The 12,175-nt window shown below is 42.5% G+C and overlaps 1 protein-coding gene across 8 annotated transcripts in view; it reads left to right on the plus strand.

Moving 5' to 3' along the window:
* The window catches only part of LOC116843894 (neuronal acetylcholine receptor subunit alpha-7-like), a 225,540-nt gene extending 213,412 nt beyond the window's left edge, over nucleotides 1–12,128 (plus strand). For all 8 annotated transcript variants that reach the window (XM_032814786.1, XM_032814782.1, XM_032814788.1 and 5 more), the window contains 3 exons: nucleotides 610–718; nucleotides 806–1,206; nucleotides 1,696–12,128. In XM_032814786.1, the coding sequence (XP_032670677.1) occupies nucleotides 610–718; nucleotides 806–1,206; nucleotides 1,696–1,863 (678 nt within the window). In that variant the 3' untranslated portion in view covers nucleotides 1,864–12,128. The remainder of the gene's footprint in view (nucleotides 1–609; nucleotides 719–805; nucleotides 1,207–1,695) is intronic.
* Nucleotides 12,129–12,175: the final 47 nt, after the last annotated feature.

A 12,175-nucleotide genomic window follows, 5' to 3' on the forward strand; every position in this document is an offset into this window, starting at 1 on the left:
CTCTCTCTCTCTCTCTCTCTCTCTCTCTCTCTCTCTCTCTCTCTCTCTCTCTCTCTCTCTTTGTCTTTTCATCGTGAGTAAATCGGGAATTTTATGGGCAGATAATTAAGGGTCACTCTACTGAATGCGCATCGCGATAATAAATCATGTCGCATAATCAAATTTTTCCTGCCGGACGTCACGTTAATTAGGATGTAAATTTCGGGAATTGACACACGATGATTTGCGGGCGATCAAATTTCTACGTGCAAAATGCATGTTAAGTCAAATTAATGAACGTGAGTTCTTCTGAGTCACGAAACTCAACGAAAAGCATCAAAAAGAAAAATAAAAATTACAAAGAACGCGCGTGAAAGTACGCAAATGACTTTTAAATTTCATTTATTTGAATTCCATTCGGCTATTATGATAACCACATTTTTACGTATTAACAGTTTTATCGAGATGAATAGTAACGTAAATATTTTCTTCAGCAATGAGGGAATATTAAAAAAAAATATAACGTTGGTAGTCGGAAACTCTCTAAGAGATAAATTTTGATTATTGCGATAATTAGTTACAGTGGATAATTGGATATGAAAATATATCGTTAACTGAATTATATTGTAGGTTAAAGTCGTTTTCTTGTACTGGCTGCCCTGCATACTCCGTATGTCAAGGCCCGTCGAGAAAGAAGAAAAGGAAGTGCAAAAATCGCAGAAGCCATCTCCGGTCACGGGTAAGGCAGTCTCTCTCTCTCTCTCTTTTTCTCTCGTAATTGCACAATTCATCTGTAACCTCATAAATTAATCCCATCTTGCGCCAGGCGCGAGCAAGTCGTACGGTGACCTGGAACTTCATCAGAGAAGCAGCAAGTCCCTTCTGGCGAATGTGCTGGACCTGGAGGACAACGCGCTGGCGTCACACAACAACCTGCTGAACAATGTATACAGCACACCCGGGCCGCACCACGCACACACGATGGGTCATGGCCATAGCCACATACACACGACACCCCATCATCATCACAGCCACGCGGCCACGACACCGCACCATCAGCACGCGACGCCGTTGCCGCACTCGTCGTATCCCGGACACCAGATCAGTCACACGCCGCACCATCACCCGCATCCGCAGGACGCGCCGACGCCGCAGGTCGAGACGATACTCCAGAACGCGTGCTTCTGCGCCCGCTACGAGCTCGTGCTAATACTGAAGGAAATCAAGGTAAGAGCGACTCGTATGTTTCGAATCCACCAAATCTTTGCTTCCCAAACTTTTCAGTATTTAGATTCCTCGATCTCAAGGATGCAAAGATCTAAAATTACTAAGACATAAAAATATTAAAGTGCCAAACTCTTAAAAAAATCCCAAGGTTTTAAGGACTCAAACTCAATGCGGTTCCAGCTAATGACGAATTAAAGCGATTCGATGAATGCCTTGAATACCTAAGTCCTTGAATTCGTTTCCTTCTTTTACATCTCCGGATTCCTGAATATCTAGATTCTTGACTTCCAAGACTCAAAGATCAAAACATGCCAGACTTCGGAAACCTCTCACCATCCAAGAAATCTGCCGTCCTATAGCTCCACCATAAGACTCCAGATCTAAAAAGATCCAAAGATCTTCCGTCCAGAAACCAACTGCAAGTGAGAACGATAACGCCTTGCCACTCGAAAATTTGATCACGACGATAGTGCGTCCGTCTCGTTGCAGATAATAACGAATCAATTGAAGAGCGAGGATGAAAACACGAAGGTGACGAACGACTGGAAGTTCGCGGCGATGGTGATCGACAGGATGTGCCTAATCATTTTTACTCTGTTCACCATCATCGCTACCATCACCGTCCTGCTGTCGGCGCCGCACATTATCGTCACGTGATTCAGAAAAGCCAGGCTGCCGCCGGTGGTTCCGGAGTCGGCGAGGGACGCGCGCCGCACGCCGTCGCCGGCGTCGACGTCGGCGTCGAGGTTGACGGGGATCGCGCGCGACGCCACCCCGGTGATACGCCCGCCCTTCCCGTCGATCGAGTCCCGCCGGACCGGGCTTGTGGGTGCTCGTCTTCGAGTTCGTACGCCGCTTCGTTTCGGAGACCTGCGCGTTAGGAAGAAAGCAATACGGGGAGTAACTTTGTTTCTTTACGATATACATAATACTGGTGAAAATGAAAATAATAACGCTATCGATAATGAAGATAACGATAATAGTACTAATAATAATTACGTAATAGTAATGGTAAATTTCATCGTATTATTATCCCACGAGGACGCCTTAGCGAAACACATAAACACACACGTCTAGACGGCGCGAGACAAAAAGAGAGGGACAAAAAGAGGGAGAATGAGGAAGAGGCAGAAAGAGAGAAAACGGGGAGACACACGGATACACGCGGGAGTGGAGCGCACGCGTGACACGCACACCGGTTTGTACACGCATCCCTGAGAGCAGTCGACGTGGCTATGGTAACAGCTTGCACGGCCGAAACGGTACATTTCCTCGGACGAGTTAAACGATTAAGTTCTACGAGAGGTACGATTACGAGTTCTACACGTTCTCTGAAGTAGAACGTGAACCGGTCGAATCAAGACATGTATTCGACTCTGTCCTCCGCGACTACACTTGGGGATGTATTACACATACACACATACATACACACGTACACGAACGCACATACACACGTACGTGTATGCACGCAACGTTACATGAGCGACGATGCGCGTAGAAGTGCGACTTGCCGATGAATTAAAGATACCCGCTGCGGTCGAGGGCTAATGTTGATGCAGGAATCCCCGAATACACACGCGAGAAGTATTAAGTATTAAAGAGCTCCTACGCCGACTGTGGGCTGCCCACGTAAATGTTTCGTAATGTTTCCGCGAGTTCGCATAAAGACTCGCGTAAATCTGAGAGGATCAGCCCGGAAATGTGAATATTCGAGGAATATAAATTTCGCAATAATGTGAAACGTCGAAGATGTAAACGCTGGTGCTCAAAGATGGATGTAATTAAAGTTTCTAATTTCTCAACCGGGATCCTCGAGAAGGTATAAGATCAGCGACATTCCGAAAACAAAATATTCGGGGATTACTGTACGCGGATTTAACGTCGGTCCTCGTCTACGACGAGACGCGGAAGAAGGCGCTCGAGAATGTCGATTACGGACACCATCTGAGTCGAAATTTTTTTTCATATTAATCATGCAAGTTTCATTGAACCTGAAAGGTTAAGAGAGCATCTGGAAGTGTAACACTACACAAGGCTACAATTGATGTTACAATTGATTGATACAACCGCTGTTGTGTTGAGGCTAGAAGAAATACTTATTTAGGAATTATTTAATATTTGATTATCTCAATAGTCTCTACCTGCATTTATTCAAATCTCAAATTTTAATTTCAATAAGCAATGGATTAATTATGTAACTTACTCAACTGCAGATAGAGTATTGCGATCAATTAATATTAAATAATTATTAAAGGTTATTAGGAATATATAAATGAGTAAATAAAACACACACAACAAACTGTCTCTCTTTGCGTAATCTCTTTATTATTATTTTCTATTGGCGTCAGAAATGTCAATAGGATATAGAAATTCAATAGAAGTGGAAAAGAAGGAGTTGTGTAAGTATCGTGGAAGACCGATCGATACATTCTGCGTCCTCTAATCCATCCTGCAGTTAGCTCTTGGATGTTATCGTGGTTTGGCGCTCAATGGTGCCACACGAAAATACGAGTCGATCGAAAACGCGATACTAATTTATCGCGCGTTAATTAATGACGATCGTTGAACATTGCAAGCGAAACGCTCAATACATAATACACAATTAGTCCCGCAAATTGCCGTCGATAGATCGATAGTTACTAATAATTTTCAGTCAATCGTATCCGTATTTAATTGTGCACTTTACATAACTGTTGATTAATCCGGAAAGCGGGGACGTATTTTCCGGATTAGTTCACAGTGGCGAGAGAAAGACGTAGTTAGAAACAGCTGGTCGAAAATGTGTAATAACTATCGATCGATAATCGATACTTATCAATCTATCGAATGGTAAAGCAGTGCGCAACTGAGTTGTAGAGAGCATCGTTATAGAAGCGCGAATTTTCGGCGGCCATCTTGGGTTTCGATCTTTTCGCGCCGAGCAGCAGTCGTGAACGTATCGATCGACATCGCTCCGCATTTTACGCGTCTTTTGCTCGTCGAAAGTGAGTCTCACGCGTAAATAAGTATCGGGAGTGCCGAACATAGCGATAGGCGATCATCGGAGGGTATCGTGAGTACATCAATATCGAATAATCATCTCATTTTTCGATATATACAGTCGGTGCTTGTCGGTCGAGTCGGCGTCTCTTAGGCTCAGTTGTACCAACCGAGCCCTAAGCTAATAGTTAAATCATATGTCTATCCTTGTTTATTTTGAAGGAGAAACGAAATCAATCATATGATTTAACTCTATTTAGCTTACCACTTGTGTGGTACAACGTGCCTTACACTTGTTATTGCCATTCACTCACTCAAATATTAATAGAACTGTGAGTAATTGTCGGGGATTTGTTAATCATGGATATTAGAAACGCGGTGGTAATCAGAATGATAGATAAATAATATGACAAAGATGTATCCGCGACGCCGAATTTTGGTTAGAGTAGCGTCTGTTTGTTAGCAAGAAGTGCGCAATGTGTGTGCGCACATTTTGATATTTTGAGAATTTAATAATTTTGAGAGTCCGAGATATCTCGAGAATGTTGATTATTATAGTCGTCCGGACGCTCATTGACGAGCGACGATCGTTGTCGGTAAAAAGGGAATCACTCGCGTCGTCGCGACATTTTTATCCATTGTTTTGATACTCGCGCGCGTGTAACGTACATTTTCCGCGACCAAGTCATTACGTCTCTAGCCAACGAGCAACGCGTGTACCGCGATACGAAGTACATGTATTGGTACGATATTTTCAATTTCGAGTTATCAAAATATCTCGGCGTCTTTTGAAGTATTTAATTAAATTCTCGTCGGCATCGCGTAAGTGAGTTAATAACACGCATTCCTTCGATCGAGTTGTATTAATTCGAGCGTCCGGAACCACGAAACAGCTAGGAGCAGGATGCTCGATCGAACAGCCAGGATAGAGGACGCAGAACGTCGGTCAACGATATATCGTATATTTCCAGGTGTGTTAAATCATTTCTTGCACAGGATGTTTGACGAGCTTGACGAGAATAGGGAGACATCCGAGTCGAAATTTAGAATCTACTTTAAGGTCAGCATTAAAAAAAAGTAACACATTTGATCAATAATCATAACTTGATGAATTTCTGATTATTTGTCAATCTGCATTTATTTCATACAAAAGACATAGATGCATAAGCCGAATAACGACACTTGGAAACACGAATTTGTGGTTAATTATTTCCTCGATCAAAGATCGTGAAATAATTTACAAATAGGAATGTCTCACAAATGCTGATATCTGTTTCTGTAATAAAAAAGCTTCGTTGAACGCGAGTTTCAGCTTGAATCAACCAACGCTCTTTTCACTTCTGCTTAGCCTTCTTTTTGTACTGAAAATCTATATTTAAATCTCTAATCTATACACAATTGCTACTTTTACATTTACAACTCCTTTCTTTTCAACTTTTTTAAGAGCTTGAAATCTTATTGATGGAATCTCCAGCGAAAAGAAATAATGAGGAAAGGATTGTGAATATAGTTTATTTTTTATTTGCTCATATTAATTATTTATTATTTGCTTATCGCACATGTTCTATCTGCAGTTGAGCAAGTTACATAATTAATACATTGCTTATTGAATGTAAGAATAAATATTAAATGCAGAGAGAATATCGAGATAATCGAATAATAAATGATGATCGAATAGATGTTTCTTTAAGTTTCAACATAAAGAAATCAGTATTAAGTAATCATTTTCAACATCAAGATAGCATAATAGCCTGTGCAGTATTATATCTGGAGATTCTCCATTGATCTTTCAAACTCGACGTTGTGTTTAAAGAATTCATGTAGAATCAAAATTTCGACTCGGATGGTTTCCTTCAGGTGCATGCGAAACAGTATAACGATCAGAAAGAGAAACAATGAGTGCGAGAAAGTTTATGCGAAAAGAAGAAGAGAACGGGGAGAAACAGGAGATCGGGCTTTAAGGGTAAAACGCACACGTTACACTTTCAGAATACACATGACGAACTGCCAAGGAGATTTAAGTAATGCCAGTGAATTTTCTTATCCGTATCACTAGTATGTAAAAATCGACGACGACTTAATAAACGGGGGATTTGTACTACGATTTAAGCGACGGTGGCGTAACATAAATACTCTCTCGGATAGGTTGTGCGAGGTAGCCTCGAAGGATCTCGAGGGACACGCCGTGCAAAAAAATGCGGGAAATGGGGCGGAGGAGATGCGAGAGAAAATTATGAGGGACGGTTAACGGTTGTTCGATAACTACCTTCGCTTGTGACAACGCGAACAGAATATTCAGTTTCGAGCGACACACCTTCTTTCCCTGATGTCCGCAGAGCGAATCGCTTCGCCATCGATCCGCACATTCTCGTCCCGCGTTCAGCGCCAAGTGCAGTTGTCCGACTGTTCATTTATTCATTTACTTTTTAACGAGAAACACTCTTTTAATTATGTTCATCTTGCAGCTTGAAATTTCGCGTGAATCTCAACTCTGTGTCAAACACGTGTGAGAGGCGCACTCAACATTAATTTGGTTGCGATGGTAATCCGGTTTTACGTTTCGAATAGCTAATTTTTGCGCTGAGAACGGTCTGTTCGAAGCACCGCGTGTGGACAGAACACGCCGAAATTTTTGCGTAAAACGCGATCGTCGAGTTCTCTTTTTCTCTCTCTTTTCGAATTTTTGGAAAATGAGACGAACGCATTTGTGGCTGATTGCGCGCTGAGAAAACGGATCGTTATCACTTGCATCGTGCGTATTAAACGTGAACTCACACAGACATACCTTCTATACACAGGACACTCGCGTATCTTTCTGTGTCTGACAGTTCAATCTTTTCCCCCACTATAATATCTCCATTATAGAAACCATTACCGCGAGACGACATCGTGTCTTCTTTTTAGGCGTTTCGCGACAGGAAGATTAAGCGCGGATTTTTATTTCCACCCTATTAAAAAAAAAAAAACGTGACTTTGACATCTCATATTCTGCTGTTGTCTCTTCGGAGACACATTACGGCGCGCGTTTCCGCCGACGGTCGTATCCAATAACCGGGTAGCAACATACAAATTCGAGAACACTAATTTTTTATAATCTCGCGCGACAGTCCGACTCGTCTCTTGTAGAGAGAATCAACATTGCGATATTAAATACCGCGATCAACGAGAGCCGGTTTATTACGGCAGACATTTGTCTCGACTCGCGAAAGAGACGAGAAGGAGGGAAAAACGTGAGGCTCTTCTTCTAAACGCATTCCCAAAAATATTGGCGTACGCCACGTCTGCAAATTTATGAGCCGTTTGTAAGTCACGAGTAGAAAATCGCGGAAGCGACGGAGTCGAAAGAGGCGACACGTAGAACGGCTAACGGGTAGAGAAAGACCGATTAAAAGAAGGAAGTTGCTCTTGGGGTTCACACAGGGCTAATTCGTAGACGGGCGACTGAGCCGTCGACGTCGGGGAGACAAACTCAACGTTGTATTGTACATTTTTTCGGCCATCGGCACTGGATAATCGCGACAACCAATCACGTTATCATTTAATAATTATTAAAGATTATTAAAATAATTGAGATCGTTGTTGACGATATTGCGAAGATAGGCAGTGGGAGTGGGGCAGAGGGAGAGGCGAGCAGGGGATTATAAGTGCGATAAAACCTTAAGACGGTGTTTTGATCTCTATAGCGCGCGAGAAAAACGTTTAAAAAGAATAAAAAAAGAGAGAAGATAAGAATAACACGTTGAATTGCATTAAAGTCGTGTGGCAGATAGAGTACGTTGCGTAGGACGAGAAAACGCGGTTAATCATTGTAAGTGTCGCAGTAGCTGACGAGAAGTCGAGGAAATAATGCGTTAAAAGAAGAAAAAAATAAATAAATAAGCAAATAAAAATAAGACGCGTAGTTCGAGACATCGACGCTTTAATACCGGCGCACATTCGTCATTCGTTGCGATAAAAATTAGCAACCAGCTCGTTCAGCCTTCAACCGGCTCGGCAAGCGCAAAACGTCGTGCGTCTGCTCTCGCGCGAATCAGACAGACGCACGCGGAACTGAACTCTCCGTGTATCTCGAAACTGGAGCAACCGATGCCACGCCGCGCCTCTGGAAGTGGAAAGAGGAAAACGAGGAGTTTGCTTGAAGGAGAAAAAGAACGATTTAAAACCTTTTCACTTTCCATCCTTCGATTTCGTTTCCAGGTGCCGTGTCATCCTGATCGGATTATATTTTTACATACGAGCGCGTTCCGTGCGACGTATTTGAGAAAGAACTTTTGATCCGCTGAGCTTACTTTTCCAGTTGTGCAGAAATCGGAACGAACTCCTCGAATGTTTTAGCTCAAATAGAAAATTATATATATATATATATATATATATATATATATATATATATATATATATATATATATATGTAATTATCTTTCCACCTCCAGAGAGAGAAAAGAGGAGAGACAGAGAGGTCGTACGAAGGCCGTTGGTTGTGCCGTTTCCGAGATAGTTAAGCGCGCAAAGCGGAAGATTCTTGACGCTCTGATCATTTTTGTCGCTGCATGAGGACGTCCGGCTCCATCGTTTCTTTTTACGTGCGTTTGCTGTAGTTCAAGTTGGTGGAAAGGCGATTAGCCACGCCGATTCATTGCGATTAATCAAGCCACGTAATACGAATACGCCATCTGTTTTTTGCATACAACACGAGTCAACGGTAGAGGAGTGCGGTCGAACAACTCCGTGTCTCGTTTCGTCTAGCTCTCTTACTGAAGAATCCTTTTCTTCAGGAAAAGAACGAACATTGGAACGATTGGTCCAAATCGCAGAGATCGTAGACGAAGAATCCGGTGCAATCTTCACGGCGAGCTGTACATTCCTCGCGTGCAGACTCTTCTTTCCCGTAATTATTATCGTCAATAAGATACGTTCCCAAGACGCGGCCGTGTTATTACGAGTCACACAGTGCGCGCCGGAGGAGAATGATTTCATTCGCGCATCGCTGCTACCGAAAGTAGCATTTCCTTTGATATGGAGCCTTCGCTTGTTCGCTCGGATCCAATTCATTATAGTCACGCGAGAGACAAACACGCGCGTATCTCGAAGCGTATATCGCGATTAATGAGTTAATTATATTGCAGCTGTAAAATTATTCTAGAAGCAGCGACGTACATGGATTACGAGAGTCCTAGAACATTACGGGTATCAAAAAAAAAGTCGAGTTAGCGAAAACGAACGCGTGATCTTAATAATGTAATTGTGAGGTTTAACGATTAGATAGTAAAGAAAGATTAAAAAATGAAAAAGAAGATAAAGAAGAAATAATAAAACGCGTACCACGGCGTACGCGTGTGTACTCTGTGCACGACTATACTTGTTCTACTAACTATATACTTGTAAATGTGTACTATCACACACACATATCGCGTAATGAAATTCCACGTCGAAGACAGAGAAGAAATTGCTCACTGTAATTCGTCGCTAACGACTGCTGGTTTATTTTCCTAATAAATTAACAAGCGCACCGCGTGAGCGACGGCGGGGACGACCGTTCTCCGCGTTACGCGTGCGGAAGTAGCTAGGATATATCTTCACGTTGAGAATTAACGAAAACGACGTGAGGCTTCCGATTCTCGCGGAATCGCGACGATTTCGCGCTCGACGAGGAGAGGTTTCGAGTGCTCGATGTGTAAAGGAAAATTGCGATAGAAATCGATGAACAGGAGAAGTCTGTTGCATTTAAATCAAAGTTCGCGGCCGAATGAAATCCAGCACCATCACTTTTGGTGGAGTTTGGCCGAAACCTTTCTCCCGTTGTGGCGCGTATTCGCTTCGAACATGCGCGAAAACGTTGTTATAGAGTTTGATAGGCTTCTTTCCGCGATTTCTCTAACGAGGAAACGAAAGGGGAAAATATTGCCATCGGGAACACACTTGGCGGGGATCGCTCGAGTTATTATTCGAGGACTCGCTGGCAAAGTGAGAAACTCATTCTTCGGACGTCCGAATTTGCATAAAGGAAAAAGCGAATTTTAAATTCAGGCGGAACGTGACATATAATACCTCGCGTGAGATGTTTCCACCTCCTTGAACTCGACACGGACAGTTCTCTACGAAGATATAACGCAGCAAACGTACCTCTCGGGCATGGTGTAATCCGCCGCTTTCGTACTCGAGAATAATGAATAGCAGTAAGTTCGTGTCGTCGAGGGAGCGCGATGCATCGAGTTAAAAGGGCATTAGCCGTTCGGTTGGTTTCTGGCCGTCGGTGAAGAGTAAAAGTTCTCGGTTCACATCGAGAGAGAATTTCCTCTCATCCAGACTGTCCATCATTCGCGGTATTTTCATTATCGTCTATGCGCGTTTAAGAGTCGCATGATTAATAGCGACGGCTTATTTCACCTCTAATGCTCTTTTGATTTTATATGTCGCAACATCTCGATGTACTCTTAGGCTCCTTGTGATTTTAATCGAAAGAGAAAAAAGAGAGAAAGAGAGAGAACCAGAAATAGATACTCTCATTCTTATTTGATTTTAGAATGATTATTTGTTTCTGAGGAAAGAGATCATTTTTCGGATGTTTCGCAAAGTTCAAATTTGCGTCGATCGATTGCGAAAAGATTAATGAGTTCTCCCTCGCTCGCGATTGTTTCCGGCTCGCATTATATTTCCGGCCGATATGGCGTATTCGCGAAAACTCAGACGAGAGCGGCGACGGACAATGAAATTTCCGTACAAACTGAACATTTTAGAACAAACGACCGGGATGAGAAGAGAAAAAGGGCCGGGAGGGAAAAAGGGGAAGAGAGATAAGCGACATTAACGTGACTTGCGCCTTTAAAACCGACAACTCAGCTTAATACGCGCGGGGCTGTTATATATAAACTGTAATCTTGTAATAAAAGAAAAACAAAATAATAATAATAATGATTACGTTAGCCATAACGATTAACGGATAACGATAAATGACATAATATTACTACTACTCTACTAACGATAACAATAATAATATTAAAACGTATATTAGCTATGAGATTTTTGCCTGTACGAAAATGTTGAAATCTCCTTTCTACAACGTTAATGTACGATTAAGTCGACTTTCGCGAGTCGAATCGTTCCCGATTAACGAGTAGCTGCGGCGAACACGGAAAGATAAAGAGGGAGAGAGAGAGAGAGAGAGAGAGAAAGAGAGAGAGGGAGGAGAGAGAAAAAGATAAAAAATAAGAGAAGGACACAGAGAAGAAAATTAAATAAATATATGAATTAACTAAACGAAGGTTGATAGAATATCGTAGTAGCGCAAATGTACAGGGTGACGCGAATGGGAAATTCGGCAATGTGACGAGCGATCTTTCGAACGTCTCGCTTATCGACTGACGTGTGAGGATAGCCGAGATAAGATCGACGACAGAGCAGATCGGACAAGATCGATCGCGAGGACACTAATGGGGAAGTTAGAATCAGTCCGTTGATTAAAATCGCTAATGCGCCGGTACACCCGCAATTTCGACACAACGAGCTTCGTCTCTCAGTCGAGCCGACGCAGCGCTTTCGTCGTGACGTTGAAATTAACCCGTTATACACCCGAAGGAGGAAAAGGCAAACGCGATTGTCTCCGTTGAGAGCATCGATTCGGAAAGACGCGAGCGTAACGTCGTCAAATTCCACGGACACGCGAACGGGTTATAACGAGTTAAGTCAATTGCGAGTTTCGTAGCACTTCTAGCCTTTCACTCGACTCCTAATTGATTACCCGAGCGTTTTAAGGACTTTACCTAAGGTTATATACCGATAGAGATAATTAAGATTGCTCATCGATTATGCCTGTCGTTTAAGTGTCAAGACAATCCCCCGATGACTCCAAGCGGCTCTGACGACGAAAACTACTTCTCGATATATATATATACATATATATATATATATATAATACTACCTCTAATTAACGCAAGAGAGATAGATAGATAGATACATAGAGAGAGAGAGAGAGAGAGAGAGAGAGAGAGAGAGA

This window comes from Odontomachus brunneus, unplaced genomic scaffold (genome assembly GCF_010583005.1).
Source record: "Odontomachus brunneus isolate Ranch 3 - 2012 unplaced genomic scaffold, Obru_v1 Obru_scaffold_036, whole genome shotgun sequence".
Lineage (NCBI taxonomy): Eukaryota > Metazoa > Arthropoda > Insecta > Hymenoptera > Formicidae > Odontomachus > Odontomachus brunneus.